The sequence below is a fragment of the Hemicordylus capensis genome, chromosome 1, assembly GCF_027244095.1.
Source record: "Hemicordylus capensis ecotype Gifberg chromosome 1, rHemCap1.1.pri, whole genome shotgun sequence".
Lineage (NCBI taxonomy): Eukaryota > Metazoa > Chordata > Lepidosauria > Squamata > Cordylidae > Hemicordylus > Hemicordylus capensis.
This window is the reverse complement of record NC_069657.1, coordinates 53,222,937-53,242,972: the sequence shown is the minus strand read 5'-3', so window position 1 is coordinate 53,242,972 and position 20,036 is coordinate 53,222,937. Positions and strand designations below refer to the sequence as shown.

The following is a 20,036-nucleotide window of genomic DNA, read 5'->3' as shown; positions in this document are numbered from 1 at the left end:
ATAAATGTATTATAACAATAGCAGTTTTATTATACATCTCCTTCCTATTGATTCCTAGCATGGATTTTGCCTTTCTCACAGCTGACACCAAATCAACATTTTCAGTGAGCTATCCAGACGACCCCAAAATCCCTCTCCTGGTCATATCTCATTGGAAGAGTGGAAAGTTGGGAGGCTACACTATCAAGCCTGTGCTTAGTTTAAACTGTCAGTTGCTGAATACGGGGCCCACCCACCCTGCCATGAGCTGGCTTTTGAGCAGCTGCTTCAAAATACAAAGTGCATTATTTGGACTGGGATGGTTAGCTGGAAATCCTATTGAAATAAATGGGACTTACTTGTAAGGGACATGTTTAAGATCAATGTACATCATTCCTATAGTGTGGTAAAAGCAAATAAAAGGCATAAATTAAAATTTGAGCTCAAATCCAGCAGCGATTTTGGGTTTAGCCAGAAATCAGTTCATTGCAGACATGAAACACTCATATTTTGGGGTATTTTTTTGCTTTCAAATGGTCCTATTTTATTGAACAATGAGGCTGAAAATATAATTAAAAACATGTTGGAAACAATGTATAACAGAAGGCTATGTATGTATATATAGTATGTAAAAAGCCTTTTATTTTTTATATTTTGAATGCTCTAAATTAATAAAGAAAAGAATATCTGAGATGGATCTGCTTTTCTTTGAAAAAAGGTTTTACTCTGACACTGGAGATATGCATTACATTTAAGTATTGATGACAAAATGACACCCCGCAAAGACTTGCCTAAGGTATGAGACAAAATGATCCAATGTTTTTGTTGTTGTTGTTGACTTTAGCTACTGAAGCACATCTTGAAGAAGTCAGTGTGGTCAAATGCAGACAAAAGAGATTTCTGTGTACTCATGTCAGCACAGGTATCTTAAAAAATGCTGAGAAGGCATCTCTTTTTCTATCATGCACATTTCTAGGATGTGTAATGTAAATATCACAAATTGTACTAGAACATTTGCTTGAATTTTTTTTGGGCACAGTTCTGCAAAGCTTCTCAGAAGCTGGATAAGAATATATGGGAGGTTATCATTCCAAATATTTATGGGATACATATCAAAACCTTTATGTGACATACATCACAGTTACAATTTCAGTTTTCACTCAATGGCTCCCCACCCCCGCATGCTTTGGAGCTGGATATTTGCACCCAATTAATTCCAAAGATCAGGGTAGAAAACTCTGGTGTATCATTTCTGACAAAGTGTTCTGAAGAACTGGAATTGCATGTGAGAAGTGCAGGAGCAAATTTCAGATGTGAAACAAAAAATATGGGGCTACCTGCCATTTACATGTTAGGGCAGGGATTCCCAACCTTGGGTCCCCAAATGTTGAACTACAACTCCTATCATCCTCAGCCCAATAGTTGGGAACTCCTGTGCTAGGGTAAACATATTTGCAACTCTGCAGAGGAAAGGCTACCTTGCTCTAAATCCCCAAAATGTGTTTTAATTTTAAAAAGTGGCATCAGGATTTTGTTACATGTATATAATGCGTACTTAGCCCCACAGGGCTAAATTATTTGTTACAGTATGGAGGGCTCCATACTGTTCCCAATGCTTTTTAATATCTACATGAAACCACAGGGAGATTTGGTGCTGGGTGTTATCAGTACGGGAGAACTTCTGGATTCAAAACTCTCTCTGGTATCTCCGGTTGAGGCAGTGGCCAGGAGTACTTTCTATCAGCTTCACTGATATGCCAGATAAATGACTTTAAAACAGTGGTACATATGCTCTAAACCCAACTACTGCAATGTGCTCTATGTGGGGCTGCCTCTGTACATAGTCTGGAAACTGCAATTGGTGAAAAATGCAGCAGCCAGGTTGGTCTCTGGGTCATCTCAAAGAGACCATATTTCATCTATATTGAAAGAACTACACTGGTTACCCTTATCTATCTATCTATCTATCTATCTATCTATCTATCTATCTATCTATCTATCTATCTATCGCCCCTGCTAACTGGGCAAAGAGGCACCTTTTACTGTGGTGATTCTCTTTATTTAGCAGGGGGAGAGTAACTGGCCCTATCCACCCCCAGCACAGTACCTCCAGTGACTGTTGCTGATGTGTATTTTGTTTTTTGTTTTTACAATGTGAGCCCTTTGGGGACAGGGAGCCATCTTATTTATTTATTATTTCTCTGTGTAAACCGTCCTGAGCCATTTTTGGAAGGGCGGTATAGAAATTGAATTAATAATAATAATAATAATAATAATAATAATAATAATAATAATGCAGTTCCAAAAGACCTTGAAGAGCACCTCAACACCATAGGGGTCACAGAAATAACCATCAGCCAATTACAAAAAGCAGCTTTACTGGGAACAGCCTATATTCTACGACGATATCTATAACAATTGACAATAAAATTCAGCCATCCCAGGTCCTTGGGAAGGACTCGATGTCTGGATAAAACAAACCAGTCAATAACACCTGTCTGACTGTGTAAACAAAAAATAATAATATCTATCAAATTTCTATTCTTCCCAAAACTCATGTCTCTGAGCAGTTTACAACAAAAATACAATTAAAACAACTCACTGTCCTTCAGCCTAACTTATCTCCCAAGAACAGCTGAAATGCTCTTGTGAGTTCTTTGGAAGAAGGATAGGATTCAAATGTAATAAATAAATCACATGCATGGCAGGATTTTATCCTTTATCTTCTATAGTTAATAAAATAATTTTTATGCTAATTGAGCAAAGAGGCACTTTTAAAAAGTGGCGATTCCCTATATTTAACAGGGAAAGAGCAACTGGTCCTATCTATCGCTGGCACAGCATCCTTCCAGTGGCTGTTGCTGGTGTCTATCTTATGTCTCTTTTTTAGACTGCTCTTTGTGGGAAAGGGCATTTTATTTATTTATCTATTTATTTCTGCGTAAACTGCTTTGGGAACTTTTGTTGAAAAGTGGTATATAAATATTTGTCATATCCGTAAGAATTCTGTTTTAATCTCTCTTCAGAAGAGCTGCACTTGAACTTCTTATAGGAACCATGTAACTTGTAACTCATTAAGGTCGTTCACACACCTGTTTGCCTGGCAATGGAGAGGGCTAGGGGGCAGGCAGGCAGGTTCCTACCCACCTCCCCCGCCCAATCCATCATCCTCCAGATGTTGCCACTCACACACCCACACGACAGGTGCTGTGGCAAGCTGTGCACCTATCTAGGGGCCAGGGGAAGGATGCCCGGCCTCCAGATATCCCACAGTGCTCTGTGTGAGCAGTGTGGTGCATTCCAATTATTCCAGAGGCTAGGTCACTCCTTCCCCCAGCCTCTATGAACAAAATGGCTGCCGGCCACTTTGCACACATGACCGGGCGATGGGGTAGGTCCTACCTCATTTTTAGCCTGGGCTTAGAGTCCAGGTTACCCTGCTGAGGAGCAACGGGATTGGGACTGGTCCTGGCAGTTCTCATGAGCAGCTTTACCCAGTAAGGGCTGACCTAGCCTAGGAAGAGCTCATTGTGAGAATGACCTAATTGTTTGACCAGCCCTAAAGTGCATAAATACAACATTCAAGATTGCCATTATTTTTTTTAATCTTTCAAAATATTTCTGATACCTTAATTTAATCACTTTTTCCTAGGCACTCAGCAGCTTACAAAAGGGAGAAAAATAGCATTAAACATGCAATTTTATTAAAGAAAAATCCAGTTCCATTATAAGAAGGTACACATTGATAAAATTAGCCTGTCTCTGCTGCAGAGCTGTCAAATAATCCATCTCAAACAGTCCTTGAAAACAAGACACAGAATTAATAGGAAAATAATGAAAACAAGAAGACAGCTGGGAAAACTAGTGCATGTAGTAGATTGTGATTGAACTTGCTATTTACAAAATCAAACATATAAAAATGTGTATGATCATCTAATTATCATGTTAGTTACCACAGAACATAGTACAGGATAACCTCGTTATATGCGGATTTTATATTTTCGGTTTTGCATATTTATGGGTGTCTAATTGACACCTGATTTCAATATCCGCAGATACGAAAGAGTTAACACCCAAGTATCTGTGGTTCCTAGAGGACTGGGAGGTAACTTCTGGCCACCATTTTGTCTGTGGGAGTCATTTTGTGGCTCATTTTAGCAAAGAATTGGAAGAAATCTGCAATTTTGGGGACTGTTTTGGACTTTTGGGGGGGCATTGCTGGACACTAGGAAACCCACAGACATGGTAGGACACTTTATTTGCCCCGTTTTGGTGGGTTTTCTTTGTGGGGGTGTGTGTTTATTTGAGTGTGGGAACCTAACCCCTGCGTTCCCATAGACTCAATTACTGTGTTCCCATAGACTCAATTATCCACGGTTTCATTACCTGTGGTAATCTGCGGGAATGGAACCCCTGCAGATAATTAGGTCCACCTGTATTGTATATTGTTTTTGATGTATTTAATAAAAACAAGCTACATGCTTCAATACAGAAGATTTTGATGCAGTGTTCAAAACTCTATATGATCACACTAGTCCATAGTGCTACTCATATAATTTGCTCATCAATGGGCCTGTCTAGATGATACAGTCTCCAGTACATATGATAAGGAAGGGGATGCACTGAGGTATGCACTCAATATTATTTTGTTTTTCACTTAGTTGGAAACTTCAGTTCATTTAATTGGCAGTTCCATTAATCAATTAACTGGGGGCAATTTTAAAAAGTGGAACTGCAAGTTAAAGGCACAATTGCCCTTTTAAGAGTATTTTGTTCCTGATGTGTGATGCTAGAACCACACATTACAGGAAAAACCCAGGGGACACATTTATTGCAGCAATGCAGGGCACTTTTTAGGAAAAGAAAGAGGCCAGCATAAATCTTTCACCATAAGTGTAATGTTGCATACTACGCCTACAAGAGAAAAGTGGTGGCCCCCCCCCCCTCAAATGAACTTTTCTGCCCCCAGGAATCTTAAAAAGGCCCTGCAGCAGTGAGAGGGGATTCTGCAAGGGAGAATTATAGGGTTCTTAATTCCCTTGGCCAATTCTGCATATTCCCCTTTTAAAATAAATTTTCCCCAACTAGGCTTGAGAACATACATTTTCGGATATAATGTGTAGTCCCATTTTTACTGTAATAGAGAATGAAAATGAAAAATATGAAATATGATTTTGCCATCTAATGTTAAGTGATAGTGTTGGTTTATTAAATCATAATAAATGTTCCTCACAACAGTTAATAGCTGCTTCAGCGGGGGGAGAAGCTGGGAATCTGCGTGAGGGAAAGGATTAAACCCCTCTCCCTTCACACTGTGACTTTGATCCAAATCTCCCTTCACCAGCTGTTTTCTGAAAAAGAAAAAAGACATTTGGGGCTCCAAATATCTAGATCATGTCTAGTAAGCTACTCAGAATTCATTGCTGCAAAGAGTTGTGTGCCATCAACTTTCATTAACTTTAATGATGGCTGTTAAAAAAAAAAAAAGGATTTGGCAGAAGTGACTGACACTCTTTACAGGGATACAAAAATGGAAGTAGCCCTGCAGAAATGCAAAAATGAGCCGAACTGCTCTATAATCTTTCCCTGGCAAAGGAGTTTTGAGTGGGTTGGGTTTTTCTTTTTCTTTTTGCAATTTTCACAGCTCTCTCCCCACTTCAGGGCGCTTTCCAGATTAGCCGCTCAACAACAGCAAAATGCTTCCATTCAGGCAAATTGCTTTCAAAACATAAACAGCAGGGGGAGCAGTCTTGTGAACACTAACCACCTGAAAAAACGGCAACTTTTTTACGCCAGATTTATGACGCCATAGCACTATATCACAGCGTTTAAATTCGAAACAAGGCATTGGAACGGCACCCTGCTGTCAGTGTAGGGACTGCGGTGTCACAACACAGGAAGTGTGGAAGTACACTTCAGAGATTTGTTGTGACCCCAAATTTGGTTGCAGGGTGTAATCTGGAAAGCGCCTAGATGGAGTTTTTAACTCCAGGAATCTCTCTGAGGGTGATGCAACCCTCAGGGACAGATTCCTGGAGTTAAAACTGTTAGAAGTGAGCATTCTTCTGGCCACTAGAGGCATGATGAGATGCTTAATAGGCCTCTCTTGGTCAGTTATAGTCAAAACTGTTCAGTTGTTGTTGAAGGCTAGTGCCTGTTTGGGCATGATATCCAATGTCTCTCTCTTAGTATGTGATGTTTCGTTTCTTAATAAATCTTTATTTGTTTTCTTTAATTCAACCTACTGTCTTCAAATAATCTCTAGGCCTGAACTTCTTTACTAACAGAGCATACTCTGCTGTGTGAGGGTCTTAATATTTCTCCTCACACCCCTCAACAAAAATTTCATTTGGAGGGAGGAGAGAGCAGGGAAAATCACTCCCTTCCCCACTCTGTGCCTGCTGGAAAAGACTATAGAGCAGATAAGCTCACATCTTTTTGCATTTCCACAGGGCTACTTTTTCTTTTGTAGCCCTTGAATGTCAGCCATTGGATCAACGTTTATGGCTCGTGTGATATTTGATTCCAGTTTGACAATTCAATTTGATTTAACATGTGGATTGTTTTAAACAGTATGTTGCCTTCGAAATGATACTTTTGATCACCAGTGTTCTTGAAGCCATCCGTAAGTGTACTCATAAACCAGAAGCATCACTGCGCCACCTAGAAAACAGAATGGTATTTCATGAAACGGAACGTGGGATCCCTTTTAAGGACTTAATGGAACATTTCATCGTGAACATTTCACGACCAACATTATGGATCAGTGCTGACACTTCTGCACAAATTTATGTAAAAAGCCTGGTGAAACTATGCAGGTATAACAACAAAGAACAAAGTAGGGTTGTATCAGCAGGACGTTAGGTGGGTAATTATTATTATGCACAGATGTGCATACAGAATAATGTCTGAAATTATTCAGAAAGAACTTAAGTGCATACATGGCATTGGACCACATAATATCAGAAATGTACAGCATTTAAGGCTCACTGTCTTCATTTATCTTAATCTGTGAGTGCTTTTCTTGTGGTGGAAGAGTGGTTGGGTCATTCCCCCACCCCCCAACACACACATAAGATGTCTCCATGCATAAGGCTATATGTGCAGGTGCATATGTGAAGCCATAACAAAAGACATTACTTTGCACTGTAGGTCTATACCGTGGGTGTACATGCCCTCTCCCAACATACACAGAGGATCCACAGCTAAGTATCTAACTGGGATCCAGCTCACCTCTTTATGACTGGTAGTTAAATGTGTGAACTGATTTCATTAAAAAGCACTGTCTTCCAAGGGAAGTGTTTTAGCATTGGACTGTGACAGCTCATTCACACATGCAAATCATCATGTGATGGACATGTATGTCTGAACAAACCCAAGAGAAAAATATTCTGTTGTCATTTATAGAGCTGCACCAGCACCAGTTGACTTATGGAATGAGCTCTGTTGGCAACAGTCAGCTTCATCAGATGCACAATGTGAGTTGACACTTTCGCCCTCTGCAGATGGCCAAACAATGTAAACATGAACACATGGAATTGTGGACATGGAATTGTATCTGCTGGCTCCACTTCTGACTTTCATGCATTGATCAGAACATGTGTATAAGAGTTTACGCATGTATACCCCAATGTGCATAGTAATTTGTATCAATAATTTTTGTAAGGTACAGATTGTGCATTCACAGCATATGTACTGTACATTGGGGCATACATTACTGTACACTGACTGGCGATGATGGCCAGAGCCAATTATATTTTCTTCCCCTGGTGCTCATTTCTGCTCTGTTTGACCAATGGCACAGGGCTAAAATACCATCCAGCTGGAGAGGAAATACAGAAGAGGACCACTTACTTCTTTATGTATAAAAAGATGTTTAACTGCCTATTTGTACTGATCAGCTATGGAGGGAAGAGTGCAAGCAGTTACATGAATTGTTGAGACTAAATCCTGATCCTAGCGGGCAGCGCCTGCAAATCTTGTCCTCTCCCTGCACCTGTCTCTTACCTGCGTAGCTACATTGCAGCCTGGGCAGCTGTGAGTGAGGAACCACCAATATAAGTGCAATAGAAAATACAGAACTGTAGGGGTTCTCAAACTTGGGTCCCCAGATGCTGTGGACTACAACTCCCATCATCCCCAACCACAACTGCTGACAGATGATGGGAGTTGTAATCCAACAGCATCGGGGGATTCAAGTTGGAAAACCGCTGCTGTACTGCAGTAAGAAAAACATTTTTAAAACAGTTTACTTTCAGTTGTTGTTGTTGTTGTTTTAAAGTATGTTTGTGGCCTTAAAATATAATGGTGGAATTAAAAGATGGTTGAGAAAAATTACCTGGGCCTAGCCTCATGATCTTAGGAACCAATCCTTTGTACAAAGCTAGAAATCTGGAGAAAAACAATGAAAAATATTTTTATTTTAAAAGGTAGGGGGAAACGGCTTATATGTGTTAAATCACTAGGACCATGCATAGAACCGCTATATGATGTACCATACATTCACAGTATGATTTTAGCATCTAATGTAGATTCTATTCAGAGTATAGAATGTGGATTTTAGCATCTTAGACCAGATGAATGTTCAGCTATAATTGCTGTGCTGTGATCCCATCCACGCAAAAGCATGACTTTAAATAATGAGATATTTGAAGACCACTTGGTATACATAGCACAGCTGCTATTAGTGGACTCGTGACTATACCTGAATAATCCTGTTACAGCTAAGTTCTCACTTCAGAAGCACTGACAAATGTAAAGTTCATGCTGATTCCATAAATATGCGATGGTGAGGCTGTTCTCACGTGCAGCCTAACCCAGGCTAGGGAAGCCTGCCTGGGTTAGGCTGCACATGAGAACTGCTGGGATTGGGCTCAATCCCGGTGGGGCAGAGTCACCTAGCCCAGCTTTTTTAACCTGGCATTTAGCCAGGGTTAAAGGCTCAAGCAAGGCCTTAACCTGGGCTCCGGGAACATCTGTTCAGCTGCGTTCAGCCCCAGTAGACACGGAAATGGGCACCTAGACCGCCCGTCTCTTGGGGGAATCCCTCAATGCACTGCACATATCATGTGGTGCATTGTGGGATATCTGGAGGCTGGGACACAATGTCCCAGACTCCGGAATCTTGCACTGCACCATGCAGCGTGGAAAGTCTGGGAGCATGACCCATGCTCCCAACAACACTTGAGTGATCATCTTTGGGGAAGGTGAGTTGGACCAGCCTTCCCCTGCCTGCCCCACTGCCTGGTCATGTGAATGGCTCCTGTATCTTATACTAGATGAATTGGCACCAAACAAAGAGATGTTTTCATTCTCGCACTGCTGATCAGGTTAAAAGGGAATGGTAAGCAAAAGTATTCAAAGCTCCAGAAAGCATGGACAGGTAGAAAAGGAGAGGGCAGAAATCTAAGCTGAATTGAGTGATCTTCATATGTATATTTTGCAAACCAGTCCTGAAACCTTTAGATGTTCTTCACCCATTCTAGAAGTGTCCACTCTCTTTAGGTATGCACCAATATATAACAGGGAACAATAAATTTCAAGATTGGCAAATCACGATGTTCTCAAGTGGGCATTTTTAGAATCAGTGGCTGACATCCATAGGTTGCACTAGTGCAAGGAACCAAGTTGTACACACACAAGAAGGTCCTGTAGCTGAGTGTGTAGCCATCAAGAGTTGCACAATCTCTTGCTATTTCGGTCTACTTGTGCAAGCATTGTGTTTGCACAACAAGGATAGCAGACACTTTTGAATCAATCCATATGGACTGAGGAAGAGTTTTCACAGCAAGAGGCATGCCACAGTTTGTGCAGCCTACTCAGGTGCACCGGTGGAACACTAGTCTGAAATGTGAGCTCCTGACTTGGCGACACTCGCTAGCAACATGTTTGCACTAGAGCAGCATTAGTCTGGATCTCAGCCAGTCACAACAGTTTCCACTGCCTTTGTCTTGAGGATCCCTGAGGGTTCTGGCTGGAATGGAGTCAGGCCTGATGGGACAGCAGCATGAGGAGGAAGGAAGGAGAAAGCGGTGAGACAGCAGTCATGGCTTCTGCAACCAGCCTGAAGCTGCGGGGCGGGGAGGAGGAGGAGTGGAGAGTAAGGAGTCCTGGTTCGGTCTCGAGAGATGGAAGATTGGGCCTTTGCAAGACTAGCATTAGCTCCAGGGGCCTATTTAGTCTCCTTCTGGTAATGAGAGGGGATCAGAAAGAGTCACAGACTCACCAGCTCCTGAGCAAACCAGAGAGCAGCTGGGTAGAGGAGCAGGGAAATGGGGAAACTGTAGGGGAAGAATTTGGGGTTCAGTCCCCAAGTAGCAAAGCAAAACCAGTTTGGCGAGAAAGCAGCAAAGCAAGAGGTCTTGAGACAGTTCTTTAGTATTGAAGAACTACAAGGATTTATTTAAAGAAAAGGTTATAAACAAATGTGAAAAAGCCTGCAGCTTAATTTCAGCTGTAGTACATGACTGAAGAGAGAGACCAAAACAAACAGCCAACTCTGGAGAGACAAAATGGAGACTGGAAGAACACTGGAAGAACAAAGAGGGGAGAAGTCCAGCACTTTTATCCATGACTCTAAAAACCCCCAGTGGTCACTATAAGACACTGCAGCTGAGAGCTGATGCTGCCAGGGTCCTAGCTCCAACAGAAACCACCTGTTCCCTAGACCCTTTCGACACCCCTGCTGAGGCCACATGGGGAACAAAGTCAAGAGGAATTCGGCAACTCAAGGAGTCCTCAAGGGTGGCAATACATTGAAGGTCTGTGCTTCAGGACCATCCCATTGAATAGTATTTTAAAAATGAACTTTTAATCAGCTTCCCAGTATACGAGGGCCATCTGACATCTTAAAATGTTCTATTAATCTGGGATTAGAACAGACTCTCATTATGGCCTTTCTCTCCCCCAACAACACAGCACTTCTGTAGTGGTTACCTAACTGAATCATAAGAACAGCCCTGCTGGATCAGGCCCAAAGTCTACCTAATCCAGCATCCTGTTTCCCACAGTGGCCCAACAGATGCCTCTGAGAAGCCCACAGGCAAGAGATGAGGGCATGCCCTTTCTCCTGCTGCTGCTGCTCTCCTGCAACTGGTATTTAGAGGCATCTTGCCTCTGAGACTAGAGGTGGCCTATAGCCATCAGACTAGTAGCCATTGACAGATTTGTCCTCCATGAATTTGTCTGAGCCCCTTTTAAAGTCATCCAAGCTGGTGGCCATCACATATCCTGTGGCAGAGAATTCCATAGATTAATTATGCATTGTGTGGGAAAGTACTTCATTCATAGTACCTCAATTAAATAAAGGCTGTATCTTGCTTTTCTAATTATACCACTAAAGAAAGCATTTGAAAAAGTCTTGATACATTGTACTGATGTTAAGATGACAAAACAGAAATATTCAGCTGTAGGTACATCAGGATATTTTCAGGTAATACGAATTTAGCACATGAGAATCCAGAAAACTCAGCTGAAGGAAGATATTGTCTTGTAATTTTTATATGCACATTTCTGAAATGCTAAACTCCTGAGCATTCCTGATACATAAATACTGTGCAGGGTGGTTTTTATGGGCCTCATCAGATCTGAAATATAACAATGCAGTTTTATGGACTTATATGAACAAACCAGAGGCCTGGATATTTATGATCAAAATAAGAATACGTTACCCTTCTTCTTTATAGACCATTGCCATAGTTTTAAAACAGGTTCTGTACTTGATCTCCCCTGGAACTGGTTGTGGTCCTTGAATCCTACTTTTTGCAACATCAAAAGGGATGTTGATAATGGAGGCTATTGTTCCCGAGACCAGTCCAATTCCAAATTTCCTTAGAAACTCCAGGGTTGGATCCTAAATAAACACAAAAACAAAGGAGAGAGAGAATGAAGAAAGAAAGAAAGAAAGAAACTAAAAGGAGAACAGAAGCACTTCAATTGGTTAAAGACTATAAAGTAATATGCATTTAATCAGAAGGTTTGCACGACATGACACACTCCTGTTATTCTAGCGGAACACATTAGGATTTCCTATGCTGGGGCTTGTTTTCTTGACAATCCTATTGGCTGTGTTTTTACACATGGTCTAAATTGCTGAAGTACACATTTCCTCACACAGGATTTATAAACACAGTTCATAAAGCAAGACTGGTACGGCATATGGGGATGATTTGTATAATTGGGCTTCACAATGTACTTAGTATTACTGTATCAAAACGGGAGAAATCCAAGCACACTATTAGCTAATTGGCCAGAATATTTTACAAATGACAGCAACTTCCACCATGAAGCCTACTAAAATGCTCATTTGTGTGTTGGACCCCCAAATGTTAAATTAAAGAAAGGCTAATCTCAGTCTGCCGCTTTCCCCTCCAGGTTTTTTACATTTAGACTTGCATGTAGCTGATGCACTGTACTAAGCAGTGCTGGCTTCCTGCTATTAACAATCCAGCAGTGGCCCAACAGCAAAGCAGACTTCAGCGCTCTGTGCATTAGAAACAGTAGTAACTCACTCTAGCTAATTGGCTGAAGAATTTACAACACATTGTTCCCAAAGCCGCCGATTCTGCCCTGGTTAAAAAAAGGTAGGAACTAGTTGTAAAGCCAACCCTGAAACAACGTTTTTCTGTACGAACGGAGACAATCCAACTGTGTTTGTATTTCCTCAGACAGCCTTCCTATACAGGTACTCTCCACAACATCAAAGTGCTCAATTAGTCTATTTGGAAGTGATATTTTCCTTCATAAAGCCTAATCCCATATGTGTGAACTGTGGCAGTTCCAGTCATAATGCATTTCCGAGGTAGTTTATATGACTTTCAACATTCTGTTTTATACCATGGAAGCAAGAAAATAGCCTTTAGTGCGAAACAATACATTGTATAAATAGCGCATTTCTCAACCAAAATGAGACCAACTATATTGCAAGAAGGCCTTTTAGAGAGCGCAAATAGGGGTCAAATCAGTATGCAAGACAATGCCAGATACTTCAGCACCAATTAACTGAGTGTTGTTCTTTAAACGCAATTACAAACAAACATATATTTCATCTAAACATCACTTTGGTTGGAAAATTCTGTGCAAGAAAGAGGGAATAATCTTCTGCAACTACATTCATGGGAGATTATAAAGATACATCCACACAGGAACCTGTTTCCAGTTTAGTATTTTAGTGTCATACTGTAAGTATGGGTGAAGCCACATCCAGTCATTCAGATGGTAAAGCTGGCCCTGGCCCTGTTTTATTCCTACACGCCCATGTAGACATGCACACACGCAGTGGCAGTCCAATACATTGTTCTGTCTGAGGTGAAGGACAGGCTGATGCCCTCCCATCTGCAGGAAGCAGCTCAGCATTCTGCTGAGGGAGTGGTGGCAGCATGCAGACTCTTAGACTATGTCACCAACCCAGGCAGTGATGGGAGGGGTGTTCCTAATTCACAATGGGTGGGAAGGGAAAAGAGGAGAAAGGAAAGGTGCGCCCCAGGGGGAAATGGATGGGGAAATGAACAGATGCTCCAGTGGAGGGAGGGAGGGTGGTGGCAGGTGGCAGCAAGGGGTCTGTGGGTGGCACCCAGGGTGTGAGGGGCTGGCACTTGCTTCCCCTCCTGCACCTCTCCTTGTGCACACATCTGAGGCAACCGTCTCACCCTGCCTCGTGGAAGGGATGCCCTTGTAGACATGAGATCAGCTCAGGACCCAGAAATCAGATGCACGGCATTCTCCTCCCAAACTCCAAAGCAAGCATTCCCTCACCATCCTCAAAGTGTATCCCTTGTGCCATTTCCTCTATTGTCTGAATAGAAATACTTTTTCTGTGGGGGGGAAAATCACTTCAAAGGCCTAGATCTTGGTGGGAAACCCGTGACTGGGCGGTGTCACTTCAGACTGGAACTCTTCTCCTGTACACAGGGGTGTAGCTATAATTGAACCAGGGAGAGGGGGACAAATGTCAGTGGCCCCGGAGCATGGGGGCTCCCCGTCAGCTGGACGACAGCTGGTTCTTCACACTCTACAGTTTTTCTTAAGCAAAGATACAGGGAGAAAGCAAAGAAGGTGGGGGGGGGGCCACCTTCGCTTTTTCCTGGGCCCACTCCAACCTTGCTATGCCCCTGTTTTATATCCAGCTTTCTATAAGGAGGATTTCATTTATTTATTTATTTGTTTGTTTGTTTATTTATTTGGTATGAAAGACGCAAACTGCCGTCTGCCATCTGAAGTAGTTCCGCCCAGACACGTACAGATTTAACAACTCATTGAGAGCCAAACTTAATTGTGCATGCCATGGGTGCCTGGACAGGTTGGACAACACACGTCACAGCAGTCTGCAGATTGATGACATTGTGGCCTGGACCTGTGCAGAGCACTGCTGGCTGTGCAGCAATTGCAAGCCCGCCCAGTGCTGTGTTAAGAGCTCCCATGCCTTCTCCAGCAGCTTGTACATTCTTGGGATGTGGAGACACCGTCTCAGATCATGCTCCAGAATTTTCTCCTTGAACCCTGCCGTTCTCTTCAAATTCTACTTGGGAGAAAATTCACTTCCACCCACACTTGCAACACACTTTGTAAAGGCGCTGGGTCCTTCTCCGCACCCCATGTCAGTGGTGCTTAGCAGCAGACACTGATAGCCTCCAACAAACCGCCTCATGATTGATTACCTTTGTTGATTACAAAGATTTCTTCTGAGACTCACTTAAAAAATCCGGTGAAATACATAATTCTTTTGTTGTTGTACTAATCTTGTTAGCTTTGCTGAAAGATTTTCTATCAACTGCAAATCAGAAATGCCTGTTCTGGATGGTGTTACACCATCCATAGCTGACATAGCCAAAGCTGATAAAAAACACCCCTTGCCACTGCCTCAACCTAAGAAACCAGAGACGTACGTAGCTTGGGCGTGCCCCTGGATCCAAAACTCTCTCTGGTTTCTCAGGCTGAAGCAGTGGCCAGGGGTGCTTTTTATCAGCTTTGGCTATGTCAGCTATGCCAATTTCTAGAAGTAAATGACTGTATGCTGGTGACCTCCAGACTCGACCACTGTAATGCACTCTACAGGGGGCTGCCTTTGTACATAGTCCGGAAACTACAACTGATACAGAATGTGGCAGATAGACTGGTCTCTGGGACAACCTGAAGGGACCACCTAACACTGATTTTAAAAGAACTGCACTGGCTAACGATATGTTTCTGAGCGAAATACAAAGTGCTGGATATTACTTATAAAGGCCTCAACAGTTTGGGTCCAGGGTACTTAAAAGAGAGCCTTCTTTGTCATGAACCCTGCTGCTTATTAAGATCATCTGGGGAGGTCCAGTTACAGTTGCCAGTTCGTTTTGGTCCAGATATGGTTGCCACTAGTTCCTTCTCTATGGCTGCCCTGGGGCTTTGGAATATGCTCCCTGTCAAAAGAAGTGCATCTCCACCTCTGATTGCTTTTAAAAAGACCCTCAAGACACCTGTTTTCTCAGGCTTTTCATTGAACTTAATTTAAAGTGGTTTAATTGTTTTTATCTCATGAAATTGTTTTAAGTTTTTTTTAATTCTGTGAAATTGTTTTAACTGTTTTTTCTCTGTTTTATATTTGTTGTGTTTTAAATTGTGTACATCGCCTAGAGAAACACATATCAGGCAGTATATAAAATATGATAGATAGATAGATAGATAGATAGATAGAAGCACCATTCAATCATTAATACTTATATTACCTTTTCACTCACAAAAATTTAGATGGTTTCAAATGATTATTAATTATAGCCTTCCTTCAGATGGGACATTGGTAGCTAGAGTTCAAGAATGCCCTAAGCTGGAGCCAGACACGTAAGATGAAGTGGCTTGTTTTATTTCCCAGAAAATAAGGAAACAGGAAAAGAATTCCCTCTTGGCTTCCCAGGAAAAGAAGTCAAGAGAGAATTAGAAAGTCTCTGAATGAGAAGCTGTTGAACTTCAGGTCAACAAAGATTTACATCTGAGCAGTGTGAAAAGGGCCCACACTTCCCCATATCAAACAAGTCCCCATGGCGGCTTGTTCCTAGCTGGTTGTTAGAACTTTGTTTGTTTGTTTGTTTGTTTGATTTCTATACCACCCTTCAAAAAATGGCTCAGGGTGGTTTACACAGAGAAATAATAAATAAATAAGATGGATCATGGGCGTAGCAAGGTTGGAGTGGGCCCAGAGACAAGATTTTAAAATGCCCCCCCCCCACACACTGAAGCTCAGCTCATGAAGTAAAGAAATCTTAAATGAGGCTGAATAGTGGTAACAAAAAGCATAGTAAAAACCTATGTGCCACAATAGAACATCATCCTAAATTATTTTTTTAAAGGTTTTGTAAATTGTGGACGATGCAAGTCATTTAATGATACTAGAGAAAGACATGCTGTTCTGGTAGCTCCAAGTCTTAACACTCACATCAATTTCGGAGGATGTATACAACTGTGAAGGAAGCCCAGGAGGGTGTGCGGCTGGGGGAGTCAGTATGTGACTTGCCTTGGATCAGCAATAAAACATGCTGGAATACCTGGGCAAATTAAAAAAAAGTATTTGCCTGCCTCCAAAAAGCCATCAATGACAGTACCAGGTGAGTTTTTCTAGGGAGGGAGTTCCAAATACCATACAAGGCACCATGACTTAGAAGCCCTCTCAGTAGTTGCCACCCACCTGACTTCACTTCACAGGGGGATCCAGGGAAGGTTCAAATGAAGACTGGAGTGTTCAGGTAGGCTTGTTGGGAAGCAGGCAGTTCTTTAAACAGTCAGGTTAGATGGGTTAAAACAACAACAGCAAGAAAAGACTGACGGTGATGATCCAGCATGAGTAAAAACTATTGAGGGGGTTTCTTTCTTTGGGGTGGGGGAAGGAAAGGGAAAGAATGTGAGGCAATGATTCTTCGGAAAGGGGAAATATTTTGGGGGGGTGAAATCTGGGAGCGATACGAATGTTTGGAAGGAAAAATGAATTCTTTAGGAAAGAATCTGTGAGGGAAAGGAAACTGTAAAGGCAGAAAGCATTTTCAATTCATATGGAGCAGATAACTGTTAATTAAATTTGGCTGTTGCACAAGGTACTAAAAATTGCTTTGTTGAAACAAACAGAAAACTGTCTAGTCCAGCATTCTAATTCCAGCAGTGGGCAGCTAGAGTAGGGCTGTGCATGGACCAATGCTCGTGATTTAGTCCAAATTCGGTCCTCTGTTTGGAGGCCAGATGCGTGACAGAGCCACGCTGCTGCCATGTGGACTGCTGGTGGGAGCACTGCCGCACCCAGAAGCTCCTGGAGCAGTGGTACTGCTGGTAAGGACCTGCTAATTTACATTATAACCCCTGCTAACTTGGCAAAGAGGCACCTTTTAACGTGGTGATTCTCTTTATTTAGCAGGGGGAGAGTAACTGGCCCTGTCCACCCCCAGCACAGTACCTCCAGTGACTGTTGCTGGTGTCTTATGTTTCTTTTAGATTGTGAGCCCTTTGGAGACAGGGGTCCATCTTATTTATTTGTTGTTTCTCTTTGTAAACCGCTCTGAGCCATTTTTGAGAGGGCAGTATAGAAATCGAATGAATGAATGAATGAATGAATGAATGAATTTAAAGGTGCCTGCCTGCCCCCCAGCGTAGCCCTCCCCGGCCCTTGAACCACAAACTAGTTCGACCTGAACTGCCAAATGAGCTGAACTGGTTTGCGGACCCTCAGTTCGGTCTGAACTGTAAACCGCGGTCTAAGCTAGAGGCCTCTAGTAACTCAAGAGCAGGCCATTAATGCAATGTTCTTTCTCTGTAATTTTTCCTTAGAATCTGGTGTGCTACACTTTCTCTGGACACAGATTCCATGTAGCTGTCCTGATTAACAGCTGTTGATAGATGTATTCACCATTAATTTGTCTAATTCTTTTCAAAGCCATCACCACACCAAAAGTTAATTATGCATTGTGTGAAGGAGTAATGTATGCTGCATCGCTTTGTAAGACTGCCAGGGGTTTTTAATTGTTGTTTCTCTGCATGGGAAGTCTGGGGTGGGGCAGGCTGAGAAGCAGTTCAGAGCATGAAATACCATGGAAGTACAGCAAATGTTTAATCAGGAGCAGTTACCAGATATGGTGTTTGGGGCTCAGAGCCCACCCCTGCCTTATATTTAGTTTGTGGCCCCGGAGATGTCTATATAGCTAGTCTAGCACTGTGTTTCTAACAGTGGCCAACCAAATCCCTCTGGAAAGCTTATAAGCACAGGGTATGAGGACAACTAGCATTCCTATGTTTGCCCCCCAACATACTACAACTAAACATGGAGGTTCCACTTAGCTTGAATCCGTTGGAATAATCTATTGATTCAAGTTTGAATTCATTGGAATAATCCATTGGGTTGAATCAATTTAATTCGGTTCAACATACTGTATCTAAACATGGAGGCTCCATTTAGCTCTCACAGCTGATAGGAAGGGCTTCCACGGGTGGACATGTGATGCAGCAGTCAGGAGGAGCTTTAGATGGGTGGATCCAGGAGAAGGTGTGATGGACGCAGCTTGGCAAAGTGGGTAGGACTTGTAGCACATTCACTTTTTTTAGAGACATAAGCTGTCATTGCTTTGAGGAAAGATACAGTGTTAGCTATGGGGTCTCAATCATGGCCTCACTACTATGATTGTTTTATAGAATGAGGCACTTACCTTGTTTTCAGGAATGATGTTCTTCACATTGAAGTAGAATCCAAAATAAACCATATTAAAAATGCCATGACGCCCCAACGTAGCAGATAACCCTTTGTTGAGTCCACGAAGTCCCAGCCCATCGACCTGAATAATCTGCTGAGCTTTGGCAAAGGTGGATGGCTGCTATATGAAGAAAGCAAAATACACAAAACACTGGAAAAAATGGATCTCACTGCCTTATTTTAAAATTTGATGATCTAAAAAGCCATGCTGTGGAGACTATAATAAATGAGATACCCAATTCCATATTTAAATATAAATAATGATGTAAATCTGCAGAAGAAAGAGATGATGATGATGATGATGATGATGATGATAAATATTTATACCCCACCCTTCCAGTACATTACTGCTTGGGGTGGCTCACAACATTTACTAAAAAGTTACAATATAAAATCAGACTAATAAAATTAACCAAATTAAACAATTTAAAAATCCAAACTAAAACCACAATCAAAATTAGCTTTTAAAATTCAAAATTAAAATCTTAAAGCTAAAAACTAAGAATTATAACAACTAAACACTAAAGAACCTACCAGCTACACACAACAGGTGAAACATTAAAAAGCCTCTTTTAAAAGATGTGTTTTTAGTTGTTTCTTAAATACACTGAGAGAGGGAGCATGGTGAAGCTTTTCAGGGAGGGCATTTCAAAGCCAAGGGGCCACAACCAAAAAGGCCCTGTCTCTAGTCCCTGCCAATCGGATCTTTTGTTTGTGGCGAGGTCATGACTAGGGCCTGAGATGACGAGCGGAGGGCTCTGGCAGGTTCATTTGGGTGAATGCGGTCTGACAGGTACCCCAGCCCCAAGCCGTGTAGGGCTTTAAAGGTCAATACCAGTACCTTGAATCTAGCCTGGAAGTGGACTGGTAGCCAATGAAGCTGATGCAGGATGGCTGTAATACCTGTGACGCGATTTGCACCCACGAGCATAGTTGTGGCAGCATTCTGAACCAGCTGAAGCTTCCAAACCATCTTCAAGGGCAGCCCCACATAGAGCACATTGCAGTAGTCCAATCTGGACGTTCCCAAAGCATGAGTGACTGAAGTCAAGTCCGACCTCCAAGTAGGGTCGCAGCTGGCGCACAAGCTGTAGCTGGTAAAAGGCACTTCTGCACACTGCTGCCACCTGTGCCTCCAAGGACATTGTTGGGTCCAGAAGCACCCTCAAGCTGCAGACTTTGTCCTTCAGAGAGAGTGTGACCCTGTCCAAGACCAGATTTACCTCACTACTCAGATAATCAGTTTTACCAACACAGAGCACTTCCGACTTATCTGGATTAAGTTTCCGCTTGTTTGCCCCCATTCGGTCCAGAACAGCTTCCAAACCATGGTTCATAGCACCCACTGCTGCCCTGGTGT

The 20,036-nt window shown here is 42.2% G+C and overlaps 1 protein-coding gene across 6 annotated transcripts in view; it reads right to left on the bottom strand.

The window, feature by feature from the left end:
- Window positions 1-3,661: 3,661 nt before the first annotated feature.
- The window catches only part of SLC25A21 (solute carrier family 25 member 21), a 467,052-nt gene continuing 450,677 nt past the window's right edge, over window positions 3,662-20,036 (bottom strand). For 5 of the 6 annotated variants that reach the window (XM_053283932.1, XM_053283930.1, XM_053283933.1 and 2 more), the window contains 4 exons: window positions 18,633-18,797; window positions 11,649-11,830; window positions 8,318-8,370; window positions 3,662-6,642 (listed from right to left, as the gene is read on the bottom strand). In XM_053283932.1, the coding sequence (XP_053139907.1) occupies window positions 6,581-6,642; window positions 8,318-8,370; window positions 11,649-11,830; window positions 18,633-18,797 (462 nt within the window). In that variant the 3' untranslated portion in view covers window positions 3,662-6,580. The remainder of the gene's footprint in view (window positions 6,643-8,317; window positions 8,371-11,648; window positions 11,831-18,632; window positions 18,798-20,036) is intronic. The other variant, XM_053283931.1, reaches the window with a different exon arrangement.